Source organism: Oryza brachyantha, chromosome 3 (assembly GCF_000231095.2).
Source record: "Oryza brachyantha chromosome 3, ObraRS2, whole genome shotgun sequence".
In the NCBI taxonomy this organism is placed as follows: Eukaryota; Viridiplantae; Streptophyta; class Magnoliopsida; order Poales; family Poaceae; genus Oryza; species Oryza brachyantha.
The window spans coordinates 10,827,538-10,846,230 of record NC_023165.2 but is presented as its reverse complement, the minus strand read 5'-3'; the positions used below and the strand labels follow the sequence as shown (position 1 = coordinate 10,846,230).

At 42.1% G+C, this 18,693-nt stretch overlaps 2 protein-coding genes and 1 long non-coding RNA gene across 8 annotated transcripts; all 3 read right to left on the bottom strand.

Moving 5' to 3' along the window:
• Window positions 1–616: 616 nt before the first annotated feature.
• On the bottom strand, window positions 617–5,208 carry LOC102722262. 6 transcript variants are annotated; one of them, XR_005811379.1, is made up of 6 exons: window positions 4,600–5,208; window positions 4,463–4,532; window positions 3,623–3,717; window positions 2,399–2,572; window positions 1,779–1,925; window positions 617–975 (listed from the first exon to the last, which is right to left on the bottom strand). It is a non-coding gene; the product is annotated as an uncharacterized LOC102722262 (long non-coding RNA). The 6 variants fall into 6 exon arrangements; XR_005811380.1 differs by lacking the exon at window positions 2,399–2,572 and having other exon boundaries at window positions 619–975; window positions 4,600–5,197; XR_005811377.1 differs by lacking the exons at window positions 617–975; window positions 1,779–1,925; window positions 2,399–2,572 and having other exon boundaries at window positions 3,406–3,717; window positions 4,600–4,847; window positions 4,933–5,198.
• Window positions 5,209–7,210: 2,002 nt separating this feature from the next.
• LOC102703195 (uroporphyrinogen decarboxylase 2, chloroplastic) lies at window positions 7,211–10,736 on the bottom strand. Its single transcript, XM_040522205.1, has 6 exons — window positions 10,520–10,736; window positions 10,302–10,426; window positions 9,717–9,827; window positions 9,378–9,566; window positions 8,428–8,553; window positions 7,211–8,057 (listed from the first exon to the last, which is right to left on the bottom strand). The coding sequence occupies exons 1-6, from the start codon at window positions 10,632–10,634 to the stop codon at window positions 7,542–7,544; spliced, it is 1,182 nt and encodes a 393-aa protein (XP_040378139.1). The 5' UTR covers window positions 10,635–10,736; the 3' UTR covers window positions 7,211–7,541.
• A 212-nt stretch (window positions 10,737–10,948) lies between these two features.
• Window positions 10,949–16,903, bottom strand: LOC102702920 (putative potassium transporter 8). The gene is made up of 9 exons (XM_006649990.3): window positions 16,389–16,903; window positions 16,049–16,283; window positions 15,718–15,963; window positions 15,570–15,623; window positions 13,996–14,256; window positions 13,794–13,846; window positions 13,587–13,710; window positions 12,896–13,150; window positions 10,949–12,271 (listed from the first exon to the last, which is right to left on the bottom strand). Exons 1-9 carry the CDS (start codon window positions 16,425–16,427, stop codon window positions 11,142–11,144), a joined length of 2,397 nt encoding a protein of 798 aa, XP_006650053.1. The 5' UTR covers window positions 16,428–16,903; the 3' UTR covers window positions 10,949–11,141.
• Window positions 16,904–18,693: the final 1,790 nt, after the last annotated feature.

Sequence of the window (18,693 nt, the reverse complement as noted above, 5' to 3'; positions counted from 1 at the left end):
CGAGGCCTGAGAACAAGTTCAATAGTATAGCCAACTACTAGCTCCAATTCATCTATAGTCAATCTAATAGCCAATTCATACCATAGTTACCTACAAAACATCAATACATGATCTCACATGCTACAACTGACTACAAATTAGTAGCTTACTTATCGTCCTCTTCATTTTATTTTTTTAAAATATATTTATAATTATCTTATAGTCTGCTATTACCTGCTCTTATCTAACAAAAAAAATCACAGCTGAAAAGTTGGAGCATCCGTGCGGGTCCGGAAGGGAGAAAAAAAATCTGCAGTGCTTTGGGACTAGATTTCGAGGTGCGTTCGGTTGGATCGAGCGGGGCGGTCGCTGTCGTCGTCGTGTTCGTGCCGTCGCGGTGGGACACTGGAGGCTATATGAGGCTCTTCGGAGGCCCGAGGAGACGGGATATAAAAGGCCATGTTTAGTTATTAAAAATTTTCAACCAAAAACATCACATCACCTATAGAGCATTAAATATAGATTAAACGAAAAAAACTAATTACACAGTTATATAAGAAATTATGAGATAAATCTTTTAAGCTTAATTAATCTATGATTAACTATAAGTACTACAGCAACCCATATACATTGATGATGGATCAGTTAGACTCAAAAGATTCGTCTCGCGGTTTCTAGACGAGCCATGAAATTTATTTTTATATTCGTGTTCAAAAACTCTTTCCGACATCATGTCAGTTTGATGTGAAATCCAAAGATTTTCATTTCTTCGATACTAAACACCCCCAAAGATTGGGGACTGATCATATTTTTCTTTCCTCTCTTCTTCTTTTTCCCTCTCTCTTATTTTCTATGAAAAATTCAGCGTGCAGGGGACTGGAGCCGCACGCTCGATTCGTACTGGAACAGGCCACACTGGTTGTTCTCCGGCTCTTCGGGACGAGGTGTTCGCTGTCCCCGGCCCTGCACAGGGTGCTTTCGCAGCGCAGGTTCCACCTACAAAAATAACGACACAAAATGGGTTTCCTTCGACGTGTATACGTACTGCACGTTAATAAGTGTAGTAGTACACGAAAACAGCCTAGGTTTGTTTGGAAATTGGAACGGCAGAATTTCACAGGAAATGGGTAAAAATGTTCACAGATTCTAAAGCATGTTTGAAGAGAAATTGTACGGTTCGTAACAAAGTATATGGAGGTAACACTAAAAATTCGGGAATGTTTACCACGTATTACACTAGAAAATGTTATCGCCTATAAGAACTTTTATCATACATGCAGTATATATTGTTTGAATAAGTAAGAGGATGTTTGAAATTTGCCACAAAATTACAAACAATATTCTAGCAATTTCGTGATTTGGCATTTAATCCGATCGTGAAATCAATTTGACTACAGGATAACTAACGTGGAATTGATCCACAATGAGATGCAATGGCACGAGTGGTGGCAACACGCCCATTGCTCCCTTCCATGACGTGAATTTAAGAAAAATCTTCAAGGAAATAACATATCCTTTTAAATTTTATTCATCAATCTAATTAATTAATTAAAAAAACAAATCATCCACACCCTTTGATCTGTCAGCAAACTATACTGTAAAAATCTTTATCCCGATATTTTCTCATGTTTGCCAGTGAAGCAGATCGAGTTGTAGATTATAAAACGACCATGTCATTTTCCCCAGCAAGGACTCACTAATCCACATAGGAACATAGCTAAGCACGCACTAGACACCGAGAATCAAAATGGGACCTAACAAAGCTCGACACAAGCTGGAGTTTCTTTTTCGAATGTCACCTGTCTGAATCACCTTGCAATTTGCAGAGCACCTGCTGATAAAATATCTTCTCTGCTTTACGTTGTAGGCTTCACATTTCTAAATGCAAGCAGGCATCAAGCTCTCAGCCTTGGCATAAACAATTAGCTTGTTCCTAGGCTCCAAAGCTAACAACAACAAGAACAAACCAATATTGATCAGTTGTTATCAGCAGGAACAGTATGGAGTACTCAAGGATAAGCATGGCAAAGAGCCCAGCGTGACCTTTCTCTTTGCATTTTTTATTAACTTTATTGCTGGAATAAGAATAGTTTTAGTATTACATCTTGGTAGACTTAATACTTGACCAGTATGATGCTTATCAAGAAATACACCGTGCCAAGCTGGTCTAAGCTAAATAGTTAAATATATATCAAGGAAAGTAATAATTATGTCACAAACAAACACAAAAAACAAATATTCATCTGGTTATTTAATACTGTCAGTGCTTTCTTCTGAAGCAATGAGACTTAAGAACAAGCAAATAATCATTCTTTTTTTAAAAAAGGTCAAGACTCTAAAACCGAGTGCCACCAAAGTTGCTGAGGTGATAACCTGACTAAAATTAGAATATGAAATCCAAGAGAAGAGCTTATCCTACCAGCTGAACGACCATATCGATCTCGTGCACTTTACTATAGATGATGGTACTATCAACTCCATAATTAGGATTGTTTAGTCCTCATCTTTTTCTCTAAAGAATGCTGGCACCTTGACCCTTTGTGCTCTCAGGCTGATCTGCTCTTATCCTAACAGGACCAGGCTCCGTGCAATCCTGCATATTTAGAGTTGATTACCAATTCACCACTAAGCCGCCCCTCAGGGCAAAGGCAAGAGGTGAGCTGTCGATTTGTATTATGATGCAAATGTATGTGTCTGGTGGTAATTCTACGGATGATATATATATACTAGAGTGGACGGCGCGCGTTGCGCGCCCTACCAACCTATCTGCAATTAGGCCAACAAAATAGGACATTTTTCGGTTATAAAGATTTTATGCATCAACCCACCTTTATGAATCTCAATATCTAAAGATGAATCAAAAACTAAATCTCAAAAACAAATCAGTAATAGATAGGTAGAAACAAAAAGGATGCAAACCTATTGTCCTATTCACCCTAACTGATGCATGCAAGTTGGTCCTTTATCTTGTACAAATTCATTGCATTTTCTTCCAATTTCTCATATTATTCACAAAGCAATAGTGATATCCATTTTAAGATGATACCTTATTGATGTATGGTAGATTAGGGAACCTAAAATAGAATAAGAGTTTGGGACCTGACCTATTACAACTGATTAAACCATAAAATTTAAATTTGTTACAAAACAAATAAAACCTTATTTTCTAAATTTATTTCAGAAAAATAGTTGCATATTCATCAATAATGATCAAAAGCCAACTCTTTAGTCTTACAATCCAAGGTAGTAAACTATAGTCACATAACATACTCAAAGAGGTAGTCTGGAATATACTTATATGGTATGCTGCTCAACACAAAGAGGAAAATTGGTGTTTATTCCTAAATATTCTATAAGAGATTTGGTTGTTAAAAACAAACCAAAAAAAATATATAGCCTTTTGCAACCATGCAATCGCCTAACACATTAGATCATTACCCCACATCTACTATCCATTTCAACTCAAATAATGCGAGATCATACATAGCACTACAAGTCAGCAGCATATCCAAATATATCATTGGATGATTGTATCCACCAACACTGAAACACCAAAAGATATATCTTTTAATAGAACACAAACATATTTGCAGAGCAAAAGAGCAAGGAAAGACTGGGGGGCAGAGGAAAAAAATCAAGAGACCTAACAGAGCTCCTCAGGCATCAAACATATTAGGGTAATCTAGTGACCTCATATTTTCCAATCCATTCGGAAGCCTGAGACCAGAGGCAACAAACCTGTAATGTAAAAGAAAATAAAGCTCTCATCAAACAACGAAAAGAAAAATAATTATGCACTTATGGTGTTCTCTATTCTTGTGCGGCAATTTAGTCCAAACAACTAATCAAGATGAACTAAGTATGTCTGTGACTGGGTTTCCTCTTCAAGGTATGACCGGGTTCCTGTTAATTAGTACTTCCAAGTTTTATTTTAGAACAAAGCCAAAATAAACTTCTCGGTGCACAAAAAGATATACATTTAGGTGGCCTCATATTTTCCAATCCATTCAGAAGCCTGAGAACAAAGGCAACAAATCTATAATATAAAAGAAAAATAAATCTCTAATCAAACAACGAAAAGAAAAATAGTTCTGCACTTTTGGTGTTTTCTATTCTTGTGCGGCAATTTAGTCTAAATAACTAATCAAGATGAACTAAGTCTGTCCGTGATTGGTTTTCCTCTTCAAGGTATGACCAGGTTCCTGTTAATTAGTACTTTCAAAGTTTTATTTTAGAACAAAACCAAAATAAACTTCTCGGTGCACAAAAAAATATACATTTAGGAACTATGAACTATAACCCTGCAGAGATAATTGTTTCAGATATAATTTGAAGTCCAGATTAATTGGCAGCTCACTTTTCCTAGGACACCAGACATCAAATTGATGACCTCTCACACCTAAGATGGTTGCCAATCTGGCCATGGAACAAAATAGAATATATGACTTCCGTTGATTTGCTAAGGGACAAAAAAAAAAACTACCTATTGATGGCCAAGCACCTCAACATCTCCCCCCACTGTCAACACCTCATTTGTCGTCCTTCTAGCTTCTCTGAAAAAACAAAATTTCTAGATCAGGAGAAGATGAAATCCATAGCAAAATTGTTACGAATATTTACCTAGATTAGTAGTTTGCTTCATTGGTCGCTAGTTGAGCTTCAAGCTGAAGTAGCATTGATAGCAAGAAAATCCATGCCAATGCCTTGCTCGTCAGGTCGAGGCAGCCACCACCGAGGTGCCTCCTGCCACCAGCACCGCCCACGAGCCTCATGCGTTAGTTGTCGCCCTCGCCTCCAGGCGTCCGGATCCGCCAACAGGGAGGTTGTGGCCACCAGATCTGCCCAGCACGGCCTCCCCTCTACCAGATCTGGCCCCATGGTGGCAAAGCGAAGTTGCGTCGATGCAACGCATGCATTTGAGTGCGAGAAGAGAGAGAGAGAGAGCGGTGGTACCGACAACAACGAGGAGAGCGGGGGCAGCGGCGGCACTGCGAGGAGGACGCGACCTACCAGAGCAAGCGACGAGGCGGCGGCGGCGGCGACGTGGGATAGTGGAGGGAGAACGTCGCGTTGGGTGGCCGGCGCGGCGGGGGCGGCGAGTCGGGGGCCAGCCCAAACGGCAGCCGGCTGACCCGCCGGGGGCGGGGGCGGGGGTGGCGCCGGCGCCAGCGGAGGAGGAGGCGGCGCGAGCAAGAGACGGCGTCGGGGAGGAGGGCAGGGGGAGGCCGTGAGATGGCTAGGTTCCTTGAGTATATCCTTTTCAAAAAGACCCCTCTCATTTATGTTTTTAAGACCCGCGGTCCTATTATCGGATTTTTCTCTCCTTCGCATAGGATTTTTTATATTGTGGAGGATCTTTAAGTAAATATCCAGAACATAAGAATGTATTCACGTTAGGGCTGAAAATGGAGCGGATAGTTTCCGTCCGCTTCGAAAAAAACGGATACGGAGGTAGCTCGGAGCGGATATTTCCCGGATAATTCGAATACGGATATAAATACGGATAATTTTTTTCGGATACAAATACGAATACGGTATGACAATTTCCGACGGATATTCCGACGGATATCCGCAGATTGTAATGAGCGGATATCCGCAAACACCTAAAATCAGTTCAGCCCGCTTGATTTCAGGTCTGGCCCATCAAGGCATCAATCAATTTACTATAAATTGCTTTTGTGCTATTGGACTATCAGTATTTGTTGAACTTATTATATGCTATGGGGTGGACTTATGTCATTTATCTGTTACCCATGAAAATAAATGTAACGTGTTTAATCTATGATGAGGCCTAAAATGACCACTATCTCGATTAAGTTAGCTATATATATATGTGGTGGTGCTATTTGTCTTTACGAACGATTTGACTGGTTTGTATGTTTCGAGAAATATTTGTTTTCATATTCGTGTTCGACTACATCCAATCCTTATTTGTATTCGAGATAATTCGTATTTGTTTCCGTATCCGAGATATTCGTATATGTTTCCATATCCGCCTAAAAATATGGAAACAAATACAGTACATGTATTATCCGTCTAAAAATATGGAAACAAATACAGTACATGTATTATCCGTCTGTATTCGCTCTGTTTTCAGCCCTAATTCACAGGGACTAATAACAAATAACCAGTGACTTATAAGAAATTACCAACTACTATAAGGGTTTTTTTTTGCAAAATGGCCAAAAAAGGACGGGGGTGGCGTGTCGGCCTCTGCTGGTGGCCACGCCAGCGCAAAACTCTCCGGAGGCCTCAAAATCCCGCTGCTTTTATCTTTACGAACGGTTTGACTGGTTTGTATGTTTCGAGAAATATTTGTTTTCATATTCGTGTTCGACTACATCCAATCCTTATTCGTATTCGAGATAATTCGTATTTGTTTCCGTATCCGAGATATTCGTATCCGTTTCCGTATCCGCCTAAAAATATGGAAACAAATACGGTATGTGTATTATCCATCCGTATTCGCTCCGTTTTCAGCCCTAATTCATAGGGACTAATAACAAATAACCAGTGACTTATAAAAATTTACCAACTACTATAAGGGCTTTTTGCAAAATGGCCAAAAAAGGACGGGGGTGGCGTGTCGGCCTCCGTTGGTGGCCACGCCAGCACAAAACTCTCCGAAGGCCTCAAAATCCCACTGCTTTTAAGTATTGTAATACACATGTGCATGCTGTTCCTGTAAGAATGTAATTCACGGTTCCAGTTTGAATTTCAGCCAAACTACAAAGGCTTACTAGCCTAACTATTGAGTTCTTTTTATTGTGCATTATGGATAACAATGCATCGGATTCCTTTTCTTTTAGGTTGAACAAGTTCGCATTGATTCACATATGGAAGATCCGTTTATATATGCTCTAATCAAGGACTGGGACTGGATCTTCAATATATGACGGAATGGTATGATTCAGCAAGAACTCGTCTTGGAAGGCAGAACAAGTATCAGCAAGTCCAGAAGCTTGAGAATTGCCAGGCAGAGAAACACGGCCCAAGCTGTTCATGTTATTCATTTACAGAGTCATTTACCAGTTAGATTAGGAGCAAGAGATGCCATTATCTTAGCCGCGCAAACATAAGAATGATTATGATTTCACCAAATCTACCGGGTGGAGTTGGCCTCGACTCTAGGGACCCTAACCAGTATTTGTCCTTATGCTTCACAACCTAAAAATATTTTTTTTTCAAGGGAAGTTCGATATTGAAAAAATAGCTGGAAGAATGAAAACGAAAAAGAGAGTAACCCTGCTTTTCTTTTATGAAAAACATATTTTCAACTAGAATATTTATTTATTGCCAATAAAAATGATGATATCAGGGTTACATATATGATTAGAATATACTTGCTACAAAAGCATTTTCTTACACCTCAAGTGAAATAACCTTACAAGATTAATAGTAAGATAAGAAACTGATCGCAAAACACAGAAATCACAAAAGATGTGCTCTTCAGGTATTCTACGCTAGACATGGCTTCCTGTATCTATCCTCAAGCAGCAGAATCTACAACTTTCGCCGATGGGGACTAGGTTGAAAGGAATGCACTGAACAGCCTAGTTTTTTCAATATCTGATCCCTTTTGCAACCTCAAAGAAATGGGCAACATTTTCCTCAGGAGTGCCCACCTTAATGCCATGACCAAGGTTCAATACATGTCCACTATTACCAGCTTTCTGCACGGTGTCATAAATCCTCTTGCTTATGAACTCTTTCGACCCAAAGAGAACACCAGGGTCAACATTCCCTTGAACTGCTATGTTCGATCCCAATCTTTTTCTCCCCTCAGCCATATCAACTGTCCAGTCCAAGCTAACAACATCAACACCTGTCAATGGAAGCCTCTCCAGCAGTCCACCAGATCCACTTGCATATAGTATCAGAGGCAATTCAGGATGCGTTTCTTTCACACTATCCACAATCTGCTTCAGATAAGGCAAGCTAAACTCCTCAAAATCAACTGGGCTGAGTTCTGTAGCCCATGAGTCAAAAATCTGGACAGCTTGTGCTCCATTGTCAGCTTGGTATTTAATGTAGTTAGCCATGGACGTTGTAAACTTCTGTAGCAAATTATGCAGAATCTACAAGAATATAGATACTGAGGTCAAATTTGGCCACAAATATGAATATCCAAATTTCATCCAACCAAACAATAATCAGGCCAAAAATGGTAATGAACTCCACATATGCTTACGTTAATAAACATAATAATGCCATTTGATCATTTGCAGTAATTTATCATATAAAGACAAGTACAATATTTTCCATGCTAATAACCTAGAACTATCAGCAGGATGCATAACCGTTTTTCTTTTTCTGGGGAAGATTGCATAGTATTCAGTATTCTATGTACTCGTAACCAGCACCATTATAAAAGAAGCAACAAGTGTTTATAATGGAAGAGAATCCATGTCAAAGATAATTTATCAGCAATGGGATTGTTTTCAATACCTCTGGTTCTGAGAAGGCCATTTTCTTAATCTTTGAAAAATTCTTTGATGAACCTCCTTCAACACAATAGGATGCCAACGTAAATGGAGCTCCAACAAAACCCAACACAGCAGCTTCGTTGTTAACCTAGGAAGGAAACAGTGGGTGTCACTCCCCTAATAATTAGCACAAAAAACAAAGCACAAAGAATGTTCATAGATTCTAGTTAACTATATTTGTGGAATTCTGCAAGCTTAACAAAATAACTTAGTATGCAACTGTGCACAAGCAACTGTTCATATTGTGTAAACAGGACCAAATCCAACAGCAGTGAAATGGAAGTGCTTTGAAGAAGCATTGCAATGCCAATTTCCAATCCCATCCCTCTCCATCACCTCCTTGAATTGCACACTGTTCATATCTCATAAATTAAATGGAGGAATACAACTGCCAAACAGGCATGGAAATTTCAGTTGTGCAATTGCCTCTTTTCAATTGTGCTATTCCACTTTTCAGTTGTGCTATTGCCTCTTTTCAATTGTGCTATTCCTCTTTTCAGTTGTACTATTCCCTCTAACTCTATGTAAGATGGTTTGCACTCTCTACTCTCCAGAAAATATTGGACCTGATCTAGAAGTCAGAAATTGGCTAATAGTTTGATGTTAACTACACATAAATATAATGGAATGAACGAATATATCAAAAATCAGACAAATGTATAGTTTACAATAAAACATCAAACAAAATAACTGTGAAGCCATGAAGTCAATGCAAAAATATGAAAATACGCTTCCAAACTTCAGTGATTACATTGCCATGTTTTAACAAATCTACAAAATTGACCCAACAAACTTCAAGAAATGTCATTAGGAAAAAACAGTACAAAAAATTCAGCATTATAAGATAATTGAGCAATCTTCTAAAGCAGGCCTTTCCAATCTCCAAATTTCGATGCTGAAAAGCATACTAACCTCATCTCGCAACACATTTAAAGCCTGCCCTACATAAGGGACCCACTCCTCTGGAACAAATTCTCTGACCTCATTCACAGCAGCTGCTGTTCTCAAGGGATCAAATATTACTGGACCTTTTCCTTTCACAATGTCAAAAGGTATGTTCATCCCAGGAAGTGGTGTAAGGATATCTGAGAACAGGATAACCTGGCAAAATCAAATGAAAAACAACAGCATCATTAACAGAACATTAGATATTATAGGTGAACAACATCTGAAATCCATGTAAGCTTCTGATATAACCACAAAAGAGGAATAACAAACAACATACGGAAAGGGCCAAAATCTGCAGCTTACTCCATCAGGCTTGAAAACCTTCCATGGTTGTAGAGAGATTTCAACAACAAGGTCAACATTTTCTGATCTTTCACGGAATGAAGGATGCCGCTCGCAGAGCAATTGATAGCTCTGTTGGAAAAAAAAAGAATCACAACAGTAAAAATTTTGCAAGAAAAAGGGTCCTGATAGATAGGACTGTTGCGACATGAAAATAAAGCATCCCTTCAAAGAAGAGGCATCTGTCACGATTCAAACAGCTAGAGCTTGATATTAAGTATTTTATACCATGGAAGAAACTGTTTCATGTTTACTAATGCCTCCACTGATTTTTCATTGATTCATTTGTTTCCTGTGAACTTACCCATTTGTATGAACACAATTGTACAAGAAAAGACAAAAGTGTTCATAAGTAAGGTTCCAATAACAGGATAGTCTACAAGTGGTCAATAAGTTTGCACTTTTTTCACAGAGTTTCTGTCTGTGAGTTTGTAGCAGTTACCATATCTTTGGTCCACATCTTATTTGAAACGCCATAATGGCACATTTGGATACTAGTTACTACTATACAATGCGGGCAAAAAATGAATATAAGAGTAAACCTGCCTTCATATACCGCCCGGCCTGCCTCATGAGCCAGACCGGCGGCCTCTCGACCTTCTTCCCCTTGATCGCGCTCACCAGCAGCGGCTCCTCCGCCGTCCCGACCGCCGCCGTCTCCGCCATAACCTCTGGAAACACAGCCCCCCCAGCCCATCACCCAGCCATGTCAGTCTCAAACAGATACGACCAGGTAAATTTAGGTAGGCTAGGCGGGCGCTGACCTCCGACGGCGCTGCAGCGGGCGGCGTGGAGCGGGCGGCGCGCGGGGCCGGCGCGCGAGGACGTCCGCGGGAGGCGGGCCGGCGGCAGCGAGAGCGGCGGGCACGCGGTCGCCATTGCCCAGGATCCGAGCTGCTGCTGCTGCTGCTGCCGCGGCGGCGCAACGCGAGCGGATTGGGGGAGGGAGGCTACGCCCTCGGCGACGACCTGGCAAAAGCTAGAAAGGCTCGGCTCGGGAGAGAGAGAGAAAGAAATCGCAAATGGATGGGAGGTGGGCCCCACGTGGATTTCATCAGGATGAGATGAGCCGGCGCGCAGATGTGCGGTCGAGATGCGTCGCTGATCCCCGCGGCTCGGCCCACGTACGAAATGGGCTTACGAATTCTGGCATGCAGCCCGGCAAAATTCTTGGAAATTTGGGGGCGGCGAACAGGGAAAAATGGGCAAAATTTGAGCACTTTTCGTCGGATGGAAACGAATTTACAGCAAAAGATGTGACCTACACACGGGCAGCTCTGAGCACCTACTTTACTTTGTGTATCATGGAATTCAAGAAGAAAAGAAGAAAGTAAAAAGGAGTAATTAAACACGTCGTTGATTTGTGTTGTGATGGATCGGGCATGGTCATAGGACGTAGACCATGCCGACCTCGAGGAGCGACGCCGGCGGGACGCGGAGGGCGACGTCGGGGCCGCGGCAGTTGCGGCGGAGGAAGTTGTAGCCGACGTCGACGGCGAGCCTCTTGAGCAGCGACGACCCGGGCTTGCACTGCACGTGGGAGTGGCCGAGGATGAAGGCCGTGCCGGCGTCCCTCGCCGCCGCCAGCGCCTCCAGCTCCTCGGCCACCTGCTTGCTGTCCGCCGCCTCGGGGCTCGCCACGTGGCTGTCGATGAAGAACCGGACCTGCTGCTTCGCCCGGCCGCCGCCGCCGCCGCAGGGGCTCTCGTCGTCGGCGATGACGCCGCCGATACTCCGGCGGCGCGTCATCTCCACGGACGCCGCCGACGAGTGCTGGACGCTGTCCTGGAAGTCGTAACTGGCGTGGCTGCTCCCGATCACGGCCAGCCGCCCACGCTCCTCCTCCGCCGGCATCAGCTGCTGCCGCTGCTGCTCATCGCCGCTCGCCTCGCTGCACCGGTACGAGGCGTCGAGCTTGATGAAGGTGGCGAGGCTCTCGACCAGCTCCGTCTCGAAGGAGTCCACGTCCTGGTGCACGTCGCGGTAGCCGTAGCGCACGATGCACCGGTACGACCGGTGCCCCGGCGGGCCCACGCGGCCGATGAGGTAGCGCTCGGCCGGGAACACGTACGGCACCGGCACCGACTTGACGCAGACGAACACCAGCACCTGGTGGAACGCCGGCAGGTTGGTGACGAAGCGGGAGAAGTTGGCCGGGACGCCGGAGGTGAGGTCGGTGTAGACGAGGCCGATGCCGGGGACGCGGACCATGCCGAGCTTGTCGCCCAGGGCGAGCAGCCACTCCAGGGTCACCTTGTTGTGCAGGTCGAACTCGTACTTCTTGATGGTCGTGTAGTGCCACACCAGCATGACGGCCATCAGGAAGAGGGCCAGCAGGATCGGCAGCCACGCGCCCTCCAGGAACTTGATCAGCGACGCCGAGAAGTAGAGCGCCTCGACGGAGCCGAAGAAGAGGAGGAAGCACAGCGCCAGCACCGGCGGCCTGCGCCAGCACAGCATGATCACCAGGGACGTCAGGCAGGTGGTCACCAGCATCACTGTGATCACAGCAAGTCCTGCAGGAAAAAAACACAAACTTGTAAATTGTAATCTTAAACTTTTTCCAAAGGGCAACTCTCCCATGCATTTTACTTGTAGAATTATACTACTAATAGAAAAAGAATATTACTGTACTTTGTTAATTACTTGATTAGCAATATTTTGTAATTTTATTTTTATTTTTGCAATAAAGATCACAATAAAAAGAACGATATTACCCCTTTAAATTTCTACTACACCTAATATTATATTGTTGGTAGTCGTCCGATAAAAATAGCTCAACAGTATATATTAAATTCTACTATCAGTAAAATACACCAGAGTCAGCCCCTTTTCATAATATCACCGACACTTTTTTTTCGTAATATCAGTATATATAATCTCCTTTTCTGAATATCAATGGCTGCAGCATTGCAATTGCCCTACAGATAAAAGAATGGTACTACAAAAAAAGGCAACAACTAATATGGTATATTTTTGTGCATAACACCATCGCTGTCAAGTAATCAAGTCAGAAATATTTCTAAATAACTCAAGGTATTTCAATCAAATAGTTATTATTCTAGCCTTTAGATTATATTGATTTTTAAGCATGGTGCTTCAGCCTGGTATTGACGACAAGTACAAAACAAATTTCTTACCAGAGGCGTTCCCCATGTGCTTTGTGTCTCTAAACCCAACAGTCACAGCAATGCAGAGGATCATGAGCAACCAATTGATCTCAGGGATATATATCTGGCCATGAATTTTATCAGACGTGTGTACAACTTTCACTCGAGGGAAGCAACTTAAGGACTGACTCTGGTTGATGATCGAGAATGTTCCGCTGATGATTGCTTGGCTTCCAACCACTGAAGCCAAAATCGCAAGTACAAGCACAGGCCATCTGACCTTATCTGTAATTTGCGTTGAAAAGGTATTCAATATGAATTCAACCACTGAATGGATTTCATGATAAATACTAGAAGAGTTATATCTTAACAGACACACTTGAGTTTGATATGTGCTGAATACAATCGATGCAACTACACAAATCAGGATAGAATTGAACTTTTGAGCTTATGCCAGTATATTGTAGTTGCCATCGACGGGCTATTTTCTAGTAGTATGATGATGCCTGTTGTTATAAAGGGTACTCTTAAATAAAATACTCAAATTGAGAACCATCAGTCATCAGATGAAATGGTCAGAGTGAATTCAGGTTGTACAAAGCGCTTTTTTTAAAAAAAGGATGATAAACAAACCATGCCGTACATATATGCTAACTGTTTATTAACGTTGTTAGTTCCATCATAGCTCACAAGTATAATGATCTGCGAAGCCAAAATTTACCTGGAACTGCGATGTAAAATCCAACTTGGGAGTTTGAGTAAAAGTCATGATGCTTTGATAAGTAAGCCGCTTGACCCATGTATGCCAGAATGAGCGCGGGGTACACCAAAGAAGTGAAAGCAAGCTGTGATAAATTAAATGATTAGCACATAAATCTACAACATAGTGTGTGGTGGAGGAATTTTTCTTGCAGGATCACAAAATTACCTGGATTGCACTGTATGAGAAGTGCCCAAGATCAGCAAACATTGCTTCAGATCCTGCATCGTCAGTCAAGATAGATGAATCTCCGTTATTCAACATTTTTATGGAAAGACGAAACTTATTTTCTATTCAAAAGAAGAAATAAACTTATAAATTATGTTCACACTTTATTGACTCAGATTTTTAGAACCATACTGTAGCTCACCTGTCATGCATAGCAAAATCCCACCAAGTGACATCCAACCATATTTTCTTGTCTTTTTTAAGAACTTGAACATGTAACAGGGATTAAGAGCTTGGTAGACATGAGGATTCCAATGTATGATATTATAAAGGCCAAGAGCGCTCATACAGATTAGCCAGGCTAGAACTATCGGGGCAAAGAGAAATCCAACCCGATGAGTACCATAATGCTGCAGGGCAAACAGGAATGCTAATATGACGCAGGTTATCGGAATAACAGCATCTGCATGACAAGGGGGTCAATTATCAGGGTTAAACAGGAGGTTTGAACTGGGGGAAAAGGCAAAAATGTCACTGCAGAACAAGTAAGGGCCTGTTCATTTTAAAGGAAAACCATAGGAAATATCTATTCCTTTGGAATAAATACTGTTCATGCATTCGTTTCGCAGGATTCAAAGGAAAAATTCCCATAGGAATCCTGTACAAATCCTTTAAAATGTACTAATTCCATAGGAATAAGAACATCCACTCCATCCTCTTTATTTAGCTCATTGAAGGAAAAATTTCTATGTTTCATTCCTTTGTTTTGTATGTGCATTCCTACGATATTTCTATGTTTTTCCTATTCCTATGTTTTGAAAATCCTGTGAACCGAATAAGCCCTAAAAGGGTTTTTGGCCCAACAGCGGGATAGTGGCTTCCATTTTTCATTAATCATAGGAATGCTGCTATGCACTAGGAAGAAAAACTTGTGAATCAGCAGTTGGCTTTATTATGGTCTAGATGCTGGCCATTTTATCAATAGTCTTGGCTCGACATTAATTTGCTAACAACTGAGCTTACCTACATGGGCAAAGAAAAGATCAAGCTTCTAAAATTTGGTAGCCACTAGCCAGTGGTCACTCGGTCACCTCAGTACCTCAACTATAGAGACTTTCCATCTACTCAAAGTGTGGATGTACACAGTACACCACTCATATAAATTAGAGCCATTTTGAACTCAAATTTGTTTCTCAGCTAATGGTTAGAAACTAGTTGCCCTTGGTTTGTTTAAACCTTTTCACCTCCCATAAAATGCTATATATGAATGTACATGTAGCATCAATACGCAACACATCTAGGGGGTGATTGTTTGGGTTTTTTCATGGAAAAAGCCAAACAACATATTTGCAAAAAAAATAATTTATAAATAAAACTTTTACATATGTATTCTTAGCAATCTAAAAGCCAATGCTAGAATATAAACTTCTATGAAAAAAACCACAAAATCAACTCCAAATTTAAGGTTAAAATTTCAAATTTTAGCTTATAAACATAAGCAGAAGAGAAAAGATGGGGTGCCAACTTTTATGTGTGTTCAAGAATTAAACAATTGTCCTAGCTTGTAGTAGCTACATTCTCCGTATGAACTAATTAAATGGGTTGAGCCTAGTGTTTACATGGTTTGCTCTGCCACCAACAAACTTAAACAAGTACATGCCAACTAGGTTAATCCTTTTCGCTTACAACAGTGTCTTTTGTTGGTCATCAACTAAATCCAAACCTTTAGCAACAATAGGAAAATGGATTTTACAAGAAAATAGCTTGGAAACTTACATTCACGGTGATCTTTGGACAAGGAGAATTCAAGACCTGAAACTGCTGAGAACACTGAGATAGATGGAAGATTGAGGGCAAAGTGAGCAACCTGTCATTAATCTGTAAAAAACAGACAAGCAGCCCAAAGAAAAGGAGCTGAGGATACCCGATATAGCCGGCGTGAGAACACCGTCCCCAATCACCATGCATGTACCAATCAAAACCATGATCAGCAGGGCAGTGTGCAGCTTCTTGTGCTTCTCAAGCCAGACCTTGATCCGGGACTTATCAGTTCTCTCAGGAGGGCATTCCAATTTGTATGTGGAGAGCTCCTCATCAGCAATCTGCCTATTAGGAAGAAGGCTCACATTGGCATGCCGGCAAATTAGAGAGTATAGAGCAAAAGTTCCTCCTGCGACAACGCAAAATTTACGAATTTAGATTCTTGGCAAACAGGAGCAAGCAAAACATGTCACATCTACTAGAGTTATCCATACCCTCGCCATTGTCGTCAGCTCGTAGGACAATGGAGACATACTTGATGAGAGGGATCAAGGTAAGTGTCCAGAACACGAAAGAGAGCACGCCGAAGATCTCCTCATTCGTCTCAGAGTGCTGGATGTCCTCAGCAAAAGTGCTCTTGAACACATAGAGAGGAGATATGCTCAAGTCCCCATAAACCACCCCCAAGCTCTGGTAAGCCAGGAGCAAGGTGGTCTTCCATGAGTCCCTCTGCAAGAATCCACAGGCTAATAAATTCAGCAAGCATTGTTCCTCCCATCTCATAAAACAATTTCAAAGCTGCTAGACATGCGACAGTTAAATTTAAATACAAACCTGTGGGGATCTCATGCCTCTGCCGAACTCAAGATCCATTGCTCGGCCAAGAACTTATCCTTTGCAGTACATAAGACTCAGCCTTCCTACTTCAAGAAGCACATAGTCTTACAAAAGCAGACGCTCGAAGAACCCAAACAAACTATTCTGACCATAAAACAGAGAAAACTAGGCACCTAAAAACCCGGGAAAACCTTGCAGCAAGAACTGAGCTAGAAGGAGCTCAGCTCAACAGGCCGAATGGAAGACGAGGATAGAGCTTAAGACCAGCCGACCAGACAAAAGCAAAACTGCAAAAAGACGTACGCATGCAATGGTGAATAGATGGTGGAGGCCCCCATGGCCGGGAGTAACCGATGGGGAGATGCAAGGGAAGGAAAGCCACGTGTTCTTGACGGAGTTGCAGACCCATCACTAGCTACCACTCTTAGCTCATTCACTCACTGAGACCGACCACCAAGAAGAGGCAAGAAATAATAAAAACAGATAAACACACATACAGTGGCGCTACAGCCTTTCAAAAGTACACAAAACCAAAACAAAAGGCGAGAAAAAAAAAGGAGGATGGCCCAAGAACTAAAAACTACTCCCTTACCGGGTCACATCTACCGATCTACGAATCCATGGATGGAGATGTGAAGCAGTGGAGTGTGTGGTCTGAGGCAACCACAATGCGTGGGAGAGTAGAGAAGGGAGTGATGAGAAGAGTATGAGCAACTAGCAAGCCATGTGAAACCATGGACAGATGCATGTGGTCTCCCCTCTCCCCACTTTAAGGCACTCGCCAGCTACTGGAGCAGAGCAGAGCCATGAAAAAAAAAAGCCTCACTGTCACTGCTACATCAGTAGTAATTCTGTACCGTGCCCTGACCCAGGGGAAACAAAAGTTGGAATTTTTTTGCTTTTTTTCTCGCCTCATGGGTTGTATTTTGGGTGTGTTCGTGAGTGCGACCTCCTCCTAATAATCCAGCAATGTTATCACAGATTAATGCAAGGGGCAAATGGTCATCAGTGCAGCTAGTTTATGCTTTTGAGAGGTGCTTCTCCCGGATTTATGTCTGTTTCTTGGGGAGGCCTACAAGAACGCAATATTTGTGGGTATCTTCTTGACAAGGCAAGGATTGGATGGGCCAACAAGGTCTACGTCGACAATGAACCGATGATAACAGATCAAATCACAGCTTATAACATATTAGGAAGCAAAAGAGTTGCTCGGGCATCTTCCTTCCTGCTTAATCCAAAACTAGCATAGAAAGCAACTAAAAACGCAATCTTTTTCCTCACCTAGATATAAACAAGACAAAAATGTCATCCTTTGGTTCTTTTCTGCGGACAGGACGGAAGATAACAGAAGTAACAACACAAGGGCTCCTCCAATCCAAACAGTGGAAGACACAGACTGAAATGACTCTCTCCTTCTAGACGTACTGCAGTCCTATGTGGTATTATTGCCACCAATAACGCAGAAGTGTTTTATTTGAAGAAATAAAGCTAGAAAATTTATGTGGTGTTTAGTTGCCAAAATTTTTTGGCAAAAACTTCACATCAAACGTTTGACCAGATGTCGGTAGAGGTTTTTGGATACGAATGAAAAAACGAATTTCACGGTTAGGCTAGAAACCGCGAGACGAATCTTTTGAGCCTAATTATTCCATCATTAGCACATGTTGATTGCTGCAGCATTTATAGCTAATCATGAACTAATTAGGGTCAAAAGATTCGTCTCAAGATTCCTTCCATAACTATGTAATTAGTTTTTTGATTCATCTATATTTAATGTTTTATTTAGGTGTCCAAAAATTAATGTGATGTTTTGGAAAAAAAAAATTTTAAGGCCTTAAAGCAGAGCGGTTCAGGACAGGCAAAGACTTATCGGCCACCCACCCACCCACCCTCAGTTATGAACTCTATACGGAGTCGGCATTAATCTCGATCAATAAATTCCAAGAAAAAAATAACCAATCTAATTCTGTACCGGAAACTCCAGGGAAGACGAGATTTTGCTGCATTTAACACGCCTAAGAATGCAGTTCTCGGATTCTCTCGGAACAAACGGAATAGAAACCCAAGAGATCGAAACGTATAGGATTCTACATTTCCAGCGACTCATCTGCGTCAAGAAATCCAGAAAAGTTGGAGAGACATCTTTTACCGGCACAAAAACATGGACGAGTAGGAGCAGATCGAAGCAGGCAGAGCGGCTGCCGCCTATCTCCTCGAGGACGCCGTCGCAATGCAGTGAACGACGGCGGCGGCGGCGGCGGCGACGGCGGTGGCATCCATGGGGGCGCTCCAGCTGAACAGG